Here is a 19,729-nt window from a genome sequence, read left to right as displayed (position 1 = left end):
GGAGAGAGAGAGAGAGAGGGGGAGGGAGAGAGAGAAGGGAGAGAGAGGGGGGAGAGAGAGAGAAAGAGAAAGAGAGAGAGAGAGGGGGGAGGGAGAGAGAGAAGGGAGAGAGAGAGGGGGGAGAGAGAGAGAGAGGGGGAGGGAGAGAGAGAATCCGTGGGAGGGAGCATGTAGGCTTCCCTGTTTGTGTGGCTGTCTGACAGTTTCCATGTTGCGTCAGTGAGATTGACACAAACCGCATCAAAGATCGCCTCGTTGCTCATGTCACATGACTAGGAGAGGGACTACCTGCTTAGACACCTCCCTCTTCCCACCACTCACACCTACATGCCTTTATATACCCAGCCCCAATTGACAGAAACACACACAACAACAGAGAGATCAAAGAGAGACAGAGGGAGAAAATACTAAGCTAGGTTTGCAACAAAAAGCTCTTAATCAAAACTTCAGCAGGAAGGAAACAAGAGGAAAGAAGAGACCATGTGGCAGTTTCTCCTCCTCTTGGGAACGTCACTGTTAGTGACAGGTAAGATCTTACAGATGATCTGTAGTCATAGTTTTTTTAATGAAAATGTGTTGCAATTTAAACCGATTTAAATCAATGTTATGACATGCTTTGATGTGTACTTATGGATGGAGGATTGGGTTTGTGTGTGTATTCATACAGTATGTGTGTTGGTTCAGGGGGTCGGTGTCAGTGTCTGTCTGAGTATACTGAGATGTTCGTAGAGGCAGGGTCCCAGGCAGTGTTACCCTGCGTGTGTCGCCCTCCCTCCCCCTCTGCAGCCATCGTCCTCTGGAGCCAGGACCTTCACGGGTACGACTGCCTTTCTCTCCGTCCATGTCTTTCACGCTCTCCTTCTCTCTGTCCATCTCTCTCATCCTCTCTTTCGCTGTCTACCTCTGTGACTCCAATATCCTCACAGGTTCCCTTTTCATCTTTCTCTGTTCTGGTTTTTCTTTCTCTTGATCTCTTAATGTCGTTTTCTGTATCGAACGTGTTCTACAGGAGAGCATAGCATGCATTGCCATTCATCTGTATGTCTGTACAATACAAGTGTCATGTTTCAAACTTAACATTTCTTCATCTTTCTCTCAGGACGGTATGGAGAAAGGGAAAGAATGGACTGGAGCACTGGGGAATAGGAGCTGCCCAGCGTGTTCGATGCCCCCATTCAGAGGTTGGAGCTGGAGACTACAGCCTGTACATAAAGGAAGTGAGGGAGAAGGACGGTGGAAAATACACCTGCACGGTGCAGGATGGCAAGGAAATCATCTCTAAGAGGATCCTCCTCAGGGTCATCAAAGGTAAGGAGCTAAAATAACAGTAACTTATATGAAATACTGTGTGGACAATTAAATTAACTTGAATTTTAGTGATATTTACTGTAATTTTAAAGTGATATTTACATGTTCTAATAACAAGGTATAACTATATTTATCTGCTATTTATGATAGTCACACATATCATAATGTGAATATGGTTAACATCTCACTGCTCTTACTTACCCATTTCTTTCTTTCACAGTATCCATCTCCCCACCTGCTCCAGTGGAGGGCAACAAAATGACGATAACTTGCAGTGTCACTCCATGGCCACAGGAGGCGACAGTGAGCTGGAAGCACAACGAGAAGCCAGTTTACCCTGAAAGTGCAGATTATGTCCTTTCAAAGACCCAGGCGGGTGTTTTGGAGAGCAAAGCATCTGCAAGCATGATGGGTAACTGGAGCTGTGTAATGCATAAAAGGAGGAAACAAGGGAAGGCCACCACAGCCCTGACAGTGAGAGGTGAGGGCTCAGACACAGTGATGTCATGTTTGGAAAGAATAAAACCTTCAAATGCAGCTGATATATTGAAGTTTAAGTTTCCTTTCTCCCTTCTCTCCTATCCATTGCCTTCCCCGTCTCTCCCCCCATCTCTTCTTTCGCTCAGGTATCGTTAACCCCTCCAGTGCCAGTGCCAAGGTGTATGCTGAGGTGGGGTCTGCTGTCACCCTCCCCTGTGTGTTCTCCACTGGACTCACCCCATCAGACCCAGCCTGGGAGAGACTGGACACCTCTGGCTCTGCTCTCCCACTCCCTCCCTCCTTCAACCTGTCCTCCCTGCCATCCATCCCTCCCTGGGACAGGTCTGTGGGTGTGGGGGAAGTGGGGCAGGGGGACGGGGGCAGGTACAGGTGCTCAGGGACAGTGGAGGGGCACCGGGTGACCAGGGAGATGCAGCTGGTGACTGCCCAAGGTGAGCCAGGCATAGAAAATAGATGATGATATTGTAGCAGTCTCCTCATTTGAATGCCTAATGTGAGTTGCACTGGTCTGCTAAATGGCTAAAATGTAAGGTAAATGTTTGAGATGAGATGGGCAAATGGTGCTTTAGAATTAGCACTCACAATGCTAATGATGCTCCTGTGTGTTCTCTCTACTCAGTGCTCAGCAACTCACCGTCTACCCAGAAGGCCCCAGTCACACTGACCTGTCACCTCAGCGACGCCAGCGAGGTCATTGAATACGAGTGGGTCCGGGTGACCTATGACCTCAATGGCACCCAATCAGAGAGCTCCGTCCAAAAAGGGAGGGTCCTGGGGATCAACAGAGTGACAGACAGGAACTCTGGCGAATGGGCTTGTCGATTCCACGGGAAACAAGGAGCTTTGGGGAGTGTGACATACCACGTACATTTGATGAGTAAGTCCTATCTGCTTACTTTGATTTCCTGTCTATTTGCATGGATCTAGGAGGATGTAGATACAATTAAAATGCAACAAATATCAGCAAGATGTTAAACATTTGTCATAATTAGACACAGGGGTGGCAAGTAGCCTAGCAGTTAAGAGCGTTGGGCCAGTAACCGAAAGGTCGCTCGTTCGAGCAGACTAGGTGAAAAATCTGTCGATGTGCCTTTGAGAAAGGCACTCAACTCTAATTGCTCCTGTAAGTTGCTCTGGATAAGAACGTCTGCTACATTACTCAAATATAAACTAAAATGTATCCTTGTTCTGTCTTGGTTGATCAGGTGGTCTGATGGGAGATAATGAGACAGGTTCTTCCAGTAATGTTGCCGTGGTAGCCGGCCTGGGTTTCTTCCTCTTGGTGCTGCTGTTGGTCTTGGTGCAGATGTACAGGAACTATCGGAGGGTACGTTCAACTAAAGCTGTGTGTGTTTTCCTTAAATCCACGTAGACATGGAAAATACATTTTTAAAGGGTTTATATAATACTTATTTAATCTCATCTACAGCGCAAACTGATCCTGCAGTACCCTGCCTTGGAGACCATTGTTCACACCATCGCTAACGAGAGAGAGGACAGAGAGAGGAACAGAGTGAAAGAAGACGAGATCTCCAAATAAAGGAGACTCTGCAATATGACATTTGAAAACATTTGACATGTCTAGTATCAGTTGGGAGATTATGTGGTATTTGTACATATTAATTCAGTGCAGACAATTGTAGCAGTTGCTTTCCTACTTTGACAAAAAAAGTGATATTTTATTTGAAATGTTATTGATTTTGTATATGTATGCCTTATTTTTCACTACCAGCACCATAACCACCTATTTGACTTTTGTAATATAATGAATCACTGAGAATAAAATTATCTAAACACTTTATTGGTTTAAATCTCTCTTTATTACAATATATCAGTCTGAATCTCCCAAATGGGTCACAATACCAAATATGCAGTTACTCTTATAAATTAACAACTCAAATTAAGTTCAAACGAACGTGTCATTCTATATATATACAGCATTTCAGTTAACTGACACACCATCAGAAAGTACACTTGTATAAGACAGTATAGGCGTCTACATATGTAGGATCTTAATAATGCTGCAGCAACAGGATTTGAACATTTAGTCCATAATGTTGCTTGAGCTGGCCAAAAGTAGGCTACATGAAAAGTGCAATACTGTTAATATAACCGTGTGTTACTGTGGGTTTTCAGTTAATTTATGTAAATCACGAAGATCATCTGTATTTCCTGCGATGCAGGAAAATTCTCAGCAACAAAAGTGATCAAATTAAGATCCTACATCTGTAGTGCTAACAACATTATGTAGGAATTATGCAGGTTGAAGACAATTATTCTGCTGTTCACTCAGACTCATAATCACAAACTCAAAATCACTCAAACATTCCATGCAACAAACTGAAATGTCTGCATCTCTATCAAACAGCATTTGGTGGCAATCAGCTCACTCAATCAACATCTTGCTCTGGATCACGTTGTTGTTATATGTCTACACCGACATCTGTAGTGCTAACAACATTATGTAGGAATTATGCAGGTTGAAGACAATTATTCTGCTGTTCACTCAGACTCATAATCACAAACTCAAAATCACTCAAACATTCCATGCAACAAACTGAAATGTCTGCATCTCTATCAAACAGCATTTGGTGGCAATCAGCTCACTCAATCAACATCTTGCTCTGGATCACGTTGTTGTTATATGTCTACACCGACATAATGAAAATCTCAAATGACATATAATTCCCCATAAAGTGCAGATAAAGGCTTGGAGAATGAAGGGCTCTCTGTAGCCTATGCAGAACTACACCTGACTAATAATCCCGTCCTCCTGCGTGTCGATTCGCTGAAAGTCTCTCAAGGTCAAAGTTTGGCTGAGCCCCACCTCAGTCGCTTCCCACCACTCCTCATCAACCCCAACGCCACTGTCCTCTGGGGTCAGCTGATCGAGGACCTCATCGGCGTCAAAGCACCAGCCTGGCCAATCAACGCTGGCGCCATCAGGGAAGGCGCATCTAGAAGAGAGAGGGGAAAAAAAGCTTTTACAATGAATATAAACTTGTTGGATTGCAAATAGCTTAGTCACCAGATTTGTTTCTGCTTCAGTCTACTTCCTTGTTGTTCACTGGAATGTTTGGCATAACATTAACAAAGTAGTTGGCTAAAGTGGAAACCAATCTGGTGATCAGGCTAGATTGGTTATGATGACATGGTTGTCATGACATGTAAGATGTTTATGGGTGACATGTCATGGTTATGACAGTAAATGCAACTTGCAAGAATAACGATTTGAACATAGAGTGATCCTACACTACTTGGTAATCAGCCCAGTAGGTAGAGTGATAAAATAACCCAGAATGAAACTGTTCCATAGTAACAGAACACACTGGCCATCAGCCACCCACACCTATCTGATTGAGTCATTTCAATAGATGAATCTTCAAACTGATCACGCATACTTTGAAAACGTTTTTTTTCTTTTATTTCCAACTGAGTTTTGACGTAAAACTCACCTGTTCTTCTCCTCCTCCTCATCTCCGTCCACCCTCTCCTCTATCCATCCCTGACTGACACTGGGGGCCCGGCGTCTGACCTGCTCCACCTCTTCCCACTCAGTCTCTCTATCCCCTTCACTGGGCGACTGGGACGGAGTGGTGGAGAAAGACGGAGAAGGAGGAAGATCCCATGTTCTGAAGGTTGGAGATTTCCCCTTTTCCTCTCTTTTCCCTCTGTCCTTCCTTCTCTCATTGGCCCGGTTTAAAATGCCCTCCAGAAGGGAGGGGTGTAAGTATGGATCCAACCCAGGAGGGGGAGAGGGAGCTATTCGCACGTTGGAGGGCTTGGTTGAGGTCAGAAGAGAACTATGCCCTCCTTGGAGGATGATATCTGGCATGGACGCGCTCCTCTGTGTCCTCAACTTGGGCCTTTTTGGGGTGTTTTCTTTTTCTTTAGGGATGTCTTTGGGCAGCTCTGGCTCAGAGAAAGCGTGGGGCTCTGGGGAGAACACGCTCTCTGCAGGCATGTCCCAGAACATCTCTCCGTTCATCTTCAAGGACCCCAGCTTGAGCACCAGGTGAGAGTCAGAGCTCTGTTCGGAGGAACCTGAGTTGTGTTGGTAGGAACCTCTGAGTTTCTGGTTGCAGTCTGAGTCAGAGTTGGAGGAAGAGTTTGTGTGTGGCGCAGACTGGGCCATCACGGAGCTGTCAAACCCACTTTGTGACATCTGAGGGGCAGCAGTCTGCTCAGTGTTTATTGGCCTTCTCCTGTGTAACCGTGGCGAATTCAACTTCCGAGAAAACCTCCATGATTCCGCTAAAGCCTGCTCCTCTCCTGATTGGGTGAGCCACGAGTTTCTACTGGCTCCCTGCTCCACTGACTGGGGGGCAGAATTCCTCTGTGTGGATGTGGCTCGTCCTCCCTGTGAGAGAAATCCATGGGATTCCATCTGACTAATGGTGATAGAAACTTTTGGATTGTTTCCCCTGCATGGAGAAAGTGGGAAAGTGCTGGATTGGTGTCGTGGGTAGTCTATGTCGTAGTCGATGTCAGGATATCCGCCTAGCAACAGGTTGTGTGGCCCCTTGGGTTTGGGTTGAGGTTGGAAGGTTTCTGTTGCCTCTCGGGGTAGAGAGTTAGACTGTCTGGAATGGGTCCAGGTCACCCTTCGTTCTTTAATCCCCCTGGACTCAATCCCCTCCTCCCATTGGTTGATGTCTCCAACCTCTCTCACCCCTGCCTCTGACATTATAACCCCATCCATGACCCTGCCACCTCCTTGTCCCTTTTTCATTAGCCCGCCTTCGAATGATTGGTTATGAATGTCACTGAGCTTGCGTGGTTGTCCCGGCAACATTGCATCTTTATAGTCCACTGGTTCCTGAGTTTGTTGTTGCGCCTCCATTGCTATGGACACCAATGTCCCATTCACTGATTGGATGAGGAGTTCCTCAACAGGTTTCACCTGCAAAGAGGAAGTGATCTCTGCTTCTGATTGGTCAGGAGGCTGATCTACTGATTCCTCATTGGTCATCTTGTGCTCTGTAGGGGGTGTGGCCTGTTCCTGTAGCTGTAGGTCTCTCTGTTTGGTCTGCAGTCGTCTGATGGCCTCTGTCTCTCTCAGGCCCTGCAGTGTTTCCTGTCAATGAATGGAAGAAAGAAAGAGGGATAAGAGGAGAGCATCGACAGCATCGATATCCCTGTATGTTAACCACAATGTACATTGTACATCTAATCATTAATTCAGTGATTATTTCAGTGCCTTGTTGAATACCAAAGAGACTAAAAGGTAACTACAATAAATCATGTCAATACCATTTCAGTCAATACCCTGCAAGTAGCAGAATGTATTTTCTGTCTGTTTACCTGTGCCTCGTGGATGGTGAAGACCCATGTAGAGCAGCTCTCTGGGCTGGACGTGGAGAAGGTGTAGACATTCGCCGCACAGCCCAGAACACTCACCTCTACCACCACAAACGAACCTGGGAGATGGAGAGAAGAGGGAGGAAGAGAGGGAGAGAGCAAGGGAGAGATAAAGAAAGAGAGAACCGTCATTTAAAACTCTACAACCGGTCTCTGTAGCAAGAGACAGAGCAACGTTTCATCTTTCCACTTATAGGATATGTACTGTATGGTCAATGACTGTACTCACAGCCATCTTTGAGTGCGACACAGCAAGTTCTGTCCAGGGCCAGTGGGGGGCGCACTACCTTCAGTCTCTCTGCCTTCTTCTGGACCTTGGTCACCAGCAGCACGTCAGAGAAGAGCAGGGCTATCACCTCCAACTTCACCACACAACAGTCGCAACAAGCCCACAGAAACATGACATCTATATTTTACATTTTAGCCATTTAGCAGATGCTCTTATCCAAAGCAACTTACAGTTAGTGCATTCATCTTAAGATAGCTAGGTGAGACAACCACATATCACAGTCTTAGTAAGCACATTTTTCCTCAATAAAGTAGTTATCATCAAAGTCTGTGCTAATGAGATGATAATATTGGGAAGAATCCTCTACATGGAAGTCAACTTTTCATGGGAACACAGTTAATAAGAGATTCTGTCACTCAACGTACCTTGTGATCCTTCCTTCCTCTGATCTTCAGGGTCTCCTCCAGTAGCAGCTTGCGTATGACCCCAGGACCCACCCCTCTGACGGGACACGTCAAATCAAAACTGCAGAACTCTCTGACATGCTGTGGATGACATCAACATTGAATACTCACTGTCTGCATCACACATTACAGTATCTATATCATTTTTTAAGGTTGGTATAGTTTCCTATCCTGTACTCTGTTCCTAGAAAGCTTTTTCTTCTCTCTTTCACCTTGTCGATTTCCTCGTTCATCCCCTCTATTATGTCGTATCCCTCTATCTTCTGGGCGGAGAGAGAGAGGGCCAGCTCCTCATCCTTAAGCCTCAAGTTGTCATTGATGCTGTCCAGAAACCCATTAACACAGGCCAACTGGAGGAGAGAAAGGGGAGAGGGATAGGGAGAGATAGAAAGAGAGATTGAGAAAGAAAAGAGAGAGTGAGTGAGTGAGAGAGAGAGAGAAACAGAGAGAGGGAGAGAGTATGTGTGTGTGAGACAGAGAGATTTCCTTAATTTGCCTTTTCGTCTATTACTAGTAGAGGCAATTAGCAATCAGTTAGCAAGAAAATGGCGCTGGAACACACAACTGTCCTTTTCTAATGAACATGAACAGCCTCAGGTCTGGCAAACTGAATTAAAAGGCATTGATTTAAAAGGCTAGCTCTTCACTTACCATGCCCCTGAGTGTGTGCTGTGTGTGGGGAGCCTGGGTGGTCTTGAGGACAGCCTTCAGCAGCAGGGGGTACTTGGTGATCCTCTGGATGGGTTTGGCCTGCATGTCTCCCAGACGCATCCGCTCACACTGGGGGTGTGTCTCCACCCACTATGGACACACGGAGAAAAACATTCATTTGTGTCTTCTACTAGAGTCTCTAGACATTATACCCAAAGTTATGGCATTGGTATAACTCATGTTAATACAGTATTGTGTATGAAAAAATATTGTTACATAGTACTGGACAAATTCAAAGGCTTGCAAAACTCATAATGGAGATTCTTTGAACAAGCCGTAAAAGTGCTTCGACAGCAAAAAACAGCCAAAGACATGTTCTAATCTTTAAATTGACAATGTGCAGGCTAGGCTCTCTGAGTCATTAGGACAGGGTGTTGATGTAACAAGTGTTTGGCCTTCAGGATATTACCAATAACAGAATGCCTGGATATGGTGATAGCCAAAACTACTAGAGCATGATCAATAACAGAAGAAGTTCTGCGGCTGCTATGACTCAGTACACTGATGTTCCAGACTGTGTTACCGTAATGAAGGGCAGTTTGGAGAACCGTGTGTGTGATGCTGAGTGACTTTAGGGGGAGAGTGATAGGGTGTGCATGCCATGTAAACAAGAAGTGGGCTTGTGTATGAAGCGGTGTGTGTGTGTGTTTCTGTCTCCCATTCCATGTACCATAATGCTGCTATTGGCAAGGACATTCTCACCTTTACTGTTAAGGCGAGTTCTACCCACAAAAATACAATCTAGCTCTCTGGTACCCTGCAAACCATGATCCCTTCTGTGTTTTACACCCTGAGGTAAATGTAAAGGAGTCTGTTGCACATGTTATTGGTTTCCGTTCATACTGAGACTTGTAAATTACTAGACATGACTGCCTTGTTGACCTGGTAGCTACGGAGGTGAGACAGGTGGACTCACCAACCGAACACATACACAAACATTCTCTTGTCAGAGAAGCCTGGTTTTATGTTGATGATAATGTGTTTTTCTTGTATGCCGAATAAGCCAGATATTGTTTTTGTGGGGGAGGTCAGAGGGAGGTGCTGATTTTGGAGGTGGGCTGCTCATTTGACTGCTACATGGAGCAGTCCTTTTCTGATAAGCTGCTTAAATAACAGCCCCTCGTGTCACGCCTGAACAGCCTCGTATCAGTGCATGCTTGCTGTGGTGATATTGGGAAGCTTCTGCCATGTTCACAGGCTGACATGACAGTACCTGGCCTTCAGATAGCAGGCCTACATAAGACAAAGCTGATAGCGAGGTACTGCTCTGTGTCAGCAGTCATGGGCAGCCTTGCTGTGTGGAGAAGAAGGTGCTATCTGTTTCCAAAGGTGAAGTCGCTCTGGATAAGAGCGTCTGCTAAATGACGTAAATGTAAAATGTAAATGTGTCCAGATATCCCTGTCCTGAAATGTATGAATTTTGATTTGTGGATTCAAATAAAGTATAAAAAATGTGTGTTTGTGTGTGTGTGTGCGTGTGTGTGTTTAACTCACCATTAAGTAGGTGTGGAAGTGCAGGTTGGTGTCTATCTGTGTGCTTGTAAACTCCACTGTGCGCTCCTCCTTCCAACAGTAATGCAGATAGGTGGAGAAACGCTCAGGGAACTACAGACAGAGGGTGGGGATGGGATTAGACAAGGATTGCTGTAAACAAACCCGTGTTTCTATTCCTTCCTTTCACCCCCGTCTGACCCTTATACTTTTCATCCCATACGTGACCCTGATACGAGCCTACTAGATCTGATTGACAGTCAGCACTGTACCTGTAGGCATCCCGCCTCTAACCCCAGGGGGTCAAAGGGCTTCCCTGTCCTGCGGACTTCCTGTAACATGGGATACATCACTTCCTGCCAGAAGAGCCGGTGGGCGCTGAGGATGGAGGGAAGGTTGGAGAAGAGCTGCTCAGGTGTCACCTGCGGAAGAGAGGGAAAGGAAAAAGAGGGTAATGATACTGCTTTCTTGATTTTGAACCTAGAATCTACCCCACACCTCTAGGATTTGTTGGAAGTGTCAGTGTCATTTTGTGTTGAAGTTTGTGTGTGTCTAAAGTCAATACAAATATATGATAGCTGTAGACATTTTTGTATTTAATAAAAAAAGATTAAGGGGGTAATTGTTTGATAAAGCTGCAGTGTCTAGCTGTAGAACTCTGCAGAACTCACACCCCCACATTCTCAGATACTTTCCACATTCTCAGCGGAATTACCTAACATTCTGTTATTGAGCTGAATGTTCCATCTGCACTGGTGTGTTCTGTGTCAGTTAGAGCAGATGTTCTCAGTGTGTTAGTATGTCAGCTCAGCAGTATGTACAGTATGTATGTACAATATGTACAGTATGTATGTACAGTATGTTGTACTACAGCAGTCGGTTTCAACTAGGCCCAAGGGCCTCTCCTTGAATGGTATACTGGTTTTCAATTCAACCAAAGGTCAAAGTCATTCATAAAAACACACACACCTGATCCCAGTCAGATCATGCAAGATCCAGCTCAAAAGCACATTCTTAGTTCATTGCAACACATCTATTTGAGTGGTCAGCCGGCATACACAGAAAGGCCCAAAGAGCAGCAAGAGAGGGAGTTCTAGAGAAAATGTTACCAACAGAAAACCCAGTGAATGAGAACCCAGCTCAATTTAGACTGACCTCTAAGAGGAATCCATGCTGGTGCAGGTTGGTTAGAGCTCCAACCACCAACTGAGAAACACAATGACAGAAACAAACACGGGCATTGAAAAATGAAATTGCAATAAAATATGCTATACAGATAACAGTTACTCTTATCATATTTCTATTATGAATAGCCACTGGTTGTTATGGACACATCACTGAAAGACATTGATAAGTTTGCAGTAATGAGAGTAATGAGAGCAGGGTGTCTGTCTGTCTGTCTGTCTGTCTGTCTGTCTGTCTGTCTGTCTGTCTGTCTGTCTGTCTGTCTGTCTGTCTGTCTTACGTCAGTGACAATAGTGAGCTTGTTGATGTAGGTGAGCTCAGTGTGGACCAACTCCCACAGCGCCTCCTGTTGGTGCCTCTGGGTCTTACACATAATCTGATCAGAGAAAGGTAGGGGGGGGGGGAGAGAGAGAGAGAGAGAGAGGAAGGAAGGAAGGAAGGGAGAGAGGGGGTGGGAGAAAGAGATATGTTGTAAAAGGTAGGGAGGGATCATTCATATTAACTAGATTATATGCCCATGACTTGCATTTATCAGTAGGTAAATCTGGTTACCGAGTGATTGTGTACTATGTCAGTCCAGTTGTTCTCCAGTGTGGCTCCTGTCCCCTCCTCCCCCCAGCTCCAGTTCAGACACACTGGTACTGGGAATGCCTCCAGAGCCTGCTTCAGAGCATCCAACTGCCCTGAGCCCTGACAGAGAGAAAGAGAGAGAGGGAGAGGGAGTGTGTGAGAGAGGGAGAGAGAGCAATAGAGATATATATATACACACACACACACACATACAGTCCCAGTCAAAGGTTTGGACACCTACTCATTCCAGGGTTTTTCTTTATTTTTACTATTTTCTACATTGTAGAATAATAGTGAAGACATCAAAACTATGAAATAACACATGGAATCATGTAGTAACCAAAAAAGTGTTAAAAACATCAAAATATATATGCTATTTGATATTCTTCAAAGTAGCCACCCTTTGCCTTGATGACAGCTTTGCACACTCTTGGCATTCTCTCAACCAGCTTCACGAGGAAGTCACCTGGAACGCATTTAAATTAACAGGTGGGCCTTGTTAAAAGTTAATTTGTGGAATTTCTTTCCTTCTTAATGCGTTTGAGCCAATCAGTTGTGTTGTGACAAGGTAGATAGCCCTATTTGGTAAAAGACCAAGTCCATATTATGGCAAGAACAGCTCAAATAACCAAAGAGAAACGACAGTCCATCATTACTTTCAGACATGAAGGTCAGTCAATACAGAACATTTCAAGAACTTTTAAAGTTTCTTCAAGTGCAATCGCAAAAACCATCAAGCGCTATGATGAAACTGGCTCTCACGAGGACCGCCACAGAAATGGAAGACCCAGAGCTACCTTTGCTGCAGAGGACAAGTTCATTAGAGTTACAAGCCTCAGAAATTGCAGCCCAAATAAATGCTTCACAGAGTTCAAGTCACAGACACATCTCAACATCAACTGTTCAGAGGGGACTGTGTGAATCAGGCCTTCATGGTCGAATTGCTGCAAAGAAACCACGACTAAAGGACACCAATAAGAAGAAGAGACCTGCTTGGGCCAAGAAACACGCGCAATGGAAATTTGTCCTTTGGTCTGGAGTCCAAATTGGAGATTTTTGGTTCCAACCGTCGTGTCTTTGTGAGACGCGGTGTGGGTGAATAGATGATCGCCACATGTCTAGTTCCCACCGTAAAGCATGGAGCAGGAGGTGTTATGTTGTGGGGGTGCTTTGCTGGTGACACTGTCTGTGATTTATTTAGAATTCAAGGCACACTTAACCAGCATGGCTACCACAGCATTCTGCAGCGATACTCCATCCCATCTGGTTTAGGCTTAGTGGGACTATCATTTGTTTTTCAACAGGACAATGACCCAACACACCTCCAGGCTGTGTAAGGGCTATTTTACCAAGAAGGAGAGTGATGGAGTGCTGCATCAGATGACCTGGCCTCCACAATCCCCCGACCTCAACCCAATTGACATGGTTTGGGATGAGTCGGATGGCAGAGTGAAGGAAAAGCAGCCAACAAGTGCTCAGCATATGTGGGAACTCCTTCAAGACTGTTGGAAAAGCATTCCAGTTGAAGCTGGTTGAGAGAATGCCAAGAGTGTGCAAAGCTGTCATCAAGGCACAAGTGTGCCATTTGAAGAATCTCAAATATAAAATATATTTTGATTTGTTTAACACTTTTTTGGTTACTACATGATTCCATATGTGTTATTTCATAGTTTTGATGTCTTCACTATTATTATACAATGTAGAGAATAGTCAAAATAAAGAAAAATCCTTGAATGAGTAGGTGTGTCCAAACTTTTGACTGGTACTGTATTTATAGTATTTACACACACACACATATATATATATATATATACACATACATACATACATATATATATATATATATATACACATACATACATACATATATATATATATATATATACATATATATATATATATATACACACATATATATATATATACATATATATATACACATACATATATACACATACATATATATATATATGTATGTGTGTATATATATATATATATATATATATATATATACACACACATACATATATATATATATATATACACACATACATATATATATATATATATATATATATATATATATACATATATATATATATATATATATATATATATATATATATATATATATATATATATATATATATATATATATTCCACCAGAGTTATCATCAAATTTCGTTAGAAATGGGCCCATAGCAGATATGCTTGAGTGAACAATTTGAGTGTGCATTTGCGGAATTCCTATTTTCAGTAAGTATGTGGGCAGTGGCAGTGCATGTCTGTGCATGTGCGTGTCAGGGTGTATTCATGTGTGTAGAGGACGAGTTAAGTGCGTGGGAGAAAAGTACCTCAGGCATGGGGCTCTTTTCTGTCGCTCCCTGGCTGAACAGGACCTGTCTCAGTGCTGCTCGGGGTTTGAAACTTCCAGACGCTCCCTTACTCACCGTGCTATAGTCTGCCACCACTTTCTGCTTCAGCTTCCTCTGAAAATGACAGAGAATAATGTCAATATACAGTATGTGTCTGCTGTGGTAGCCTGAATATTAGGAAGTCCACATAGCCTTCTGGTAGGCTGGGTGAAGTTTCTACCATTTGGCTTCAGGATGTAGATTAAGTGTCATGGGGGGCTCAAGTTTAGGGTTGATTTCGAACTGGTCCTCCTGCATCTACAAATAGAAGCTGAAGTTCATAGCCCTCACCTGGTATCCCACAGTATTTAATCTGTGTTTGTCTGCTGACACCCTGTGGTTGGTAGCTGTCTCTGCAGCCAGAGTTTCTCCATCTGTCACCACCTCTCTCTCCATCTCCCTCTCCCCCTCTCCTCCATTCCTCTGCTGCTCCACTGTTTCCTCTGGCTGAGTCACATCACTTCCCCCTCCTTCGTTGAAAGGGGTTGCTGCTTTTGAGGAAAGGCTGAAGAGATAAATCAGCATAAACACAGTGTTGGCCTAATGCTTGGGGCTTACAGAGAGAGAGAGAGAGAGTTTTGAGTTTGTATAAAACCTTTATTTTATACTCAAGTGTTAACATAAATAATGGCACACTGCCTTTTCAGAAATGAAACAACAAATGTCATTCCTAAATAAAAAATGAAAATAAAAATGAAAATAAATTAAATAAAAATACAAGAAAACACATACATTCAACTCATTTCATCAACAAAAAATAGTTTCCCCTCCTCCACAAAACAAACCGCTCCTTCGTAGGCCCACTTCTCCTCAAACAATGGGAGATCTTTTACAGCCGAGAATAACTCAAAATCCACTTTTATTCTCGCTTTCACTAATCCTTTAAAAACACATCTTACATCCTGCCCATATCCCATTTCTATCTTATGTTTCCTACTCAGGAAACAGTTGACATTTTCTTTTCTGTTGCTTACTATATTGAAACCCCAAAATATGAAAATCTCCCCTACAGCTATAAACAGACTCCAGCATTTCCAAGAGAGGTTTTATCCTCTCACACTCCATAAAACAACATTTTTTCTCTTATATTACAAAAAGGACATCCATCTCCAACATCCGAGTTAATAACAGATACAAAAGCATTAACTGCAATGATACCATGCAAAACCCTCCATTGCATATCCCCAGTACCCTTTTGTAACGGTGGCTTGTTCAGTGCTCTCCATGCTGGCTTTACCTTGTCATCAATGCCCAATTTTACCCTCCATGGAGTGTCTTTTCTATTTTTCAATGTATCTTTATTCAACACCTTGACACACCCCTTATATAAGTCTTTCCCATTCACCTCATCCAAACCCACCTCTTCCAACCCTCTCAAATCCAGTAATAACGCCTTTCTTTCTGACTCTGGGATATTGGGTATAATCCCTAGTCTTGGAAATGAGACGTTTTCATCTTGTGACTATTCAGCATACCCCACTCTTCTGCTGACAGAGCCTTCCTGCAGCTTCCCAGCAGTTGTCCGACAATCCTTTCCAACCTCACCCCCAAATGTTCAGCCACCCATCTTCCATCCATTAAAGCGGGCCCAGCCATGGCCATTAACTGTTTTAAGGTGATGATTTTGCCCTTCACCAGAATCTCAGAGAAATGTGGAACAGCTGCAGTTGTACAATCCAGTCTTGCCCCATACACCAGAGGTTCCTCCAACAGCCAATGCACTGACTCCGCTGAAGTTCGTCTGGACACCTTCATTATGCTCCACACCCTAAGAAGGACTCTATAAAACGGAGGTACTCCCTCCCTAGAAATCTGGCTACTATCAACCAAAAATAAAGCCTTCTTTAAACCTAATCCCCCAACCTGCTGTAAAACAAGACCTGCCAACCCTCTCCAAACCACATTTTCCGGTCCATAAAGCAACCTTTGAATAAACTGAAACCGGAAAGCAGCAGCCCTATTAGCAAGAGCTGAACCCAAACGCCTCAAAAGTGTGCCATAAGTATTGATGTTCAACTCGGTCAAATGCCTTTTCCTGATCAATTGAAATTAGACCAGCATCCAACCCAATAGCCCTAGAGACGTCCAAAAAACACGAATCAGAGAAATGTTATCCCCCATCTGCCTGCCAGGAACACAGTAGGAATGGTCTGTATGTATGATTTGCCCCATCACCTCCCTCAGCCTGTTGGACAAAGCTTTTGACAGGATCTTATAATCAGTGCACAATAAAGTCACCGGCCTCCAGTTCTTCACCTCCCTAGGGTCACCCTTTTTGGGCAGTAGGGTGAGGACAGCCCTTCTGCAGCTTATTGGTAGTAACCCTCCGGTTAAACTATCATTAACTACTGCTAGCCAATCCTCTCCCAACATAGCCCAAAAAGACTTTAAAAAGTCCACGGGAAGCCCATCAATGCCTGGTGCCCTTCCATTTTCCATGCCTTTTAATGCAGTGTATATGGTTGCTCTAGCTCCACCTGAGCTTCTGCAGCCACCTGTGGGAGCCCATCAAGGAACTGCTGTGTCACTGTTTTATCCTCTTTGTACTCACACTTGTAGAGCTCAGCATAGAACTCTACTGCCATCTTTCTAATTTCACTAGGGTTAGTGAGCTCCTGTCCATTCTTTTTCTCTAAACCAAAGAAAATGTTTGAGGAGGCATCCATTTCAGAGATTCCCTGAAACTTACTTCTCACCAATGCCCCCTGTGCTCTGATACCTAGCAGGTCTGCCAATGCAGCTTTTTTCCTCTTGAGGGCCTGAGTATGGCCTCGATCTCCTGTGGTCTCAACCAACGTCATGAGTTCCACTATTTCAGTCTCTAGGGCTTTCATTGATCTGGTGATATCCTTGGTGACATTCCTCGTGTATTGATTACAGAATTGTTGAAATGAATATTCCCTATATCCCACCACTGTTGAAGGGATACAAAACTGGCCTTTTGAGACCTCCACCTCTCCCAGATAAAACTAAAACATTTCCTGAAGTGAGCATCACTCAATAAAGTTATATTAAAATGCCAGTATGCGCTTTTGGGTTTTACATCATTAATGAACACCACCTCTGTTATTAAACAATGATCAGAAAATCCCACTGGGATTATCACACTTGATTTACAGACCTGAGCTTGATGCTCAAAACAATAAAACCTATCTAACCTGGCCATAGAGATGATGTTCTCTCTCACATGCGCCCAGGTGTACTGTCTCGTGCCTCCATGTTGACTCCGCCAAATATCACACGGTACATGTGTTACAATGAGGTGTTTTTAAAAAGTCCTTGAGGCTATATGAGGTTCTTTGTGATTTATATCTAAATCACTGACTGTGCAGTTAAAATCCCCAGCAATAAATAAATCATCTTCATTATTACATTTCTCAATGGTATTTGATAATGTCTCTAAAAAACATACCCTCTTAACTGCCACCACTGGGGTATATACATTTATCAGACACATAGTGATGTTTTCATACCTTGCTCTAACTTTTAATAACCTCCCCTCAACTACCTCTTCAACCTCTCAACCCCCCCCCACCCCCCCTTTCTGCCTCAGTCAACCTGGGCTCCCGAGTGGCGCAGTGGTCTAAGGCACTGCATCTCAGTGCTTGAGGCGTCACTACAGACCCCCTGGTTCGATTCCAGCCTGTATCACAACCGGCCGTGATAACAGAGATAACAGGAATAACATAAGTGAGACAATGTGAAGAACACTAGACAATCTGACACGGGTAGAGTCACACAGGGCTCTCAGCTTTAGTTACAGTGTGATGAAGGTGAAACCTCAAAAACAACTTCACCTTACACAAATTCACACATATCTGACCCTCACTCAAATACACCAACTACAGTATGTCCTCCAAGGGCTTTGGGTTACACAGCAAAAATGCACATTTTGTTCCCAGCCATACATCCATCACACCAAAGAAATCAACATACAGTAACCTGGAGCAGGGCTTCCCAAACTCAGTCCTGGGGCCCCTCCCTGGGTGCACGTTTTGGTTTTTGCCCTAGCACAATACAGCTGATTCAAATAACCAACTCATCATCAGTTTTGTAGTACTAGGGCAAAAACCAAAACGTGCATCCAGGGGGGGCCCAGGACCGACTTTGGGAAACCCCGATCTTAAAAGCAGTGAATAATGCACACACTGCATACTTTCAGAGAGCATAAATAGTCTCTCTCTCACACACACACACAATCCACGCCACTGTGCCGAACATCAAAACACCTGCTCCATGACATCAGTGATTTACGTTAACCACCTGTTTACATTCACTACATCTCACTAGTAAAAATCCATTAATACTGGTGACTTCAAGTATCATTGAAACACAAATCGTCTATTTGGGTTGACACCAGGCCAACACACATCAGCCATGTTGGTCTGTGTTGGTTCTGAGGGGAACCTCAAATCAACACACAGCATAAACTAACACATTACAACACAGTAGAAGTATACTGATTATTATACAAAGAAGAAACTTTAGATTGTCAAGGCATTGATTGAGGGTAATAGTCAAAGATAGTGTCTTCACAAGTCTACTCATATGGTAATAAATTAAAGTAAAATTAGCTACCTGGGTTTGGTTGGATCCATCTTGATTCAGACAGTCATCTTACGTTTCTGTTGGCTTTCTCACTCTTTCTCTCTTTGATTCGGTCCCTCCCTATCCTGCCTCCTGCCCACTCTAACTGGCCTGACAAGAACAACTGGATTCCTAAGATAACTAGTCTGTGCTAGGGCCTGGTTAATGTGTAGCAGTGGTGTTTGGTATGAGGGTGGCGCTGATTGATTTCTGACTAGATGGTCTGTGTTGTTTCATGTCAATTCCTGATATCGATCATTCTGTGGTAATAGCTCTACAGGAAGTGATCATGTCCTCTAAAACCCTGTCTGAGGAGTCTACCTAGAGCGAGGTGAAGAGCTCCGCCTATAAAGGTTATAAAACAGAGTTACAGAATGGCAGTTGACTGAGGAACGAGGTGATTGAAAAAGAGGATAAATGTAAAATGACAGACAGATCAACAGACATGTAGAGAGGACGTGTGAAGGGAAGTGGAAAAGGTTAGAGGGGATGTGGCCACAGGTGAACAAAGAGAGGGAGTGAGAGAGAGAGGACAGGGAAACGATAAAAAGACTGAAAGACAGAGGGAGTGTGGGAAGCATAATTTAATAAGTTAATGCAATGTAGAGGAATGCAGAGAACCTACCATAGGTTATACACACCATTACACACACACAGACCACACAGCCAGACACGCAATTAATGAGCAAGAAAACAAAGCTATACATAATGTATGCTCCAGTCATACATTGAACAGAATAGTAGCTAACACTGCCATAATGTGGTCCTCTGTAGCTCAACTGGTAGAGCACGGCGCTTGTAACGCCAAGGTAGTGGGTTCGATCCCCGGGACCACCCATACACAAAAATGTATGCACGCATGACTGTAAGTCGCTTTGGATAAAAGCGTCTGCTAAATGGCATATTAT

At 43.8% G+C, this 19,729-nt stretch overlaps 2 protein-coding genes across 2 annotated transcripts; one reads left to right on the top strand and one right to left on the bottom strand.

Annotated features, from left to right (window-relative positions):
* Positions 1-480: 480 nt before the first annotated feature.
* On the top strand, positions 481-3,349 carry LOC311139355 (lymphocyte activation gene 3 protein-like; the record flags this gene model as incomplete). Its single annotated transcript, XM_084174227.1, has 8 exons — positions 481-526; positions 685-817; positions 1,100-1,308; positions 1,529-1,789; positions 1,935-2,240; positions 2,429-2,686; positions 3,015-3,136; positions 3,239-3,349. 8 exons carry the CDS (start codon positions 481-483, stop codon positions 3,347-3,349), a joined length of 1,446 nt encoding a protein of 481 aa, XP_084030353.1.
* A 247-nt stretch (positions 3,350-3,596) lies between these two features.
* Positions 3,597-18,877, bottom strand: LOC311139141 (uncharacterized protein). The gene is made up of 15 exons (XM_084174030.1): positions 18,813-18,877; positions 14,526-14,739; positions 14,175-14,309; positions 11,803-11,940; positions 11,531-11,626; positions 11,221-11,271; positions 10,338-10,487; positions 10,069-10,179; positions 8,515-8,664; positions 8,076-8,213; positions 7,825-7,944; positions 7,400-7,532; positions 7,114-7,229; positions 5,265-6,886; positions 3,597-4,766 (listed from the first exon to the last, which is right to left on the bottom strand). The coding sequence occupies exons 1-15, from the start codon at positions 18,830-18,832 to the stop codon at positions 4,556-4,558; spliced, it is 3,405 nt and encodes a 1,134-aa protein (XP_084030156.1). The 5' UTR covers positions 18,833-18,877; the 3' UTR covers positions 3,597-4,555.
* Between the last annotated feature and the right edge of the window lie 852 nt (positions 18,878-19,729).

The sequence above is a fragment of the Coregonus lavaretus genome (genome assembly GCF_964263955.1).
Source record: "Coregonus lavaretus genome assembly, chromosome: 13".
Taxonomy (NCBI): Eukaryota; Metazoa; Chordata; class Actinopteri; order Salmoniformes; family Salmonidae; genus Coregonus; species Coregonus lavaretus.
This window is presented reverse-complemented; position numbering and strand designations above follow the sequence as displayed.

What these genes read in the sequence shown, in the direction of transcription:
- LOC311139141 (XM_084174030.1), bottom strand. Translation starts at nt 18,832, where the DNA reads ATGGATCCAACCAAACCCAG. An exon ending in TAAATACTGTGGGATACCAG is followed by an intron (nt 14,310 to 14,525) that starts GTGAGGGCTATG and finishes TGTCATTTTCAG; the next exon opens with AGGAAGCTGAAGCAGAAAGT. An exon ending in AAAAGAGCCCCATGCCTGAG is followed by an intron (nt 11,941 to 14,174) that starts GTACTTTTCTCC and finishes TCTCTCTGTCAG; the next exon opens with GGCTCAGGGCAGTTGGATGC.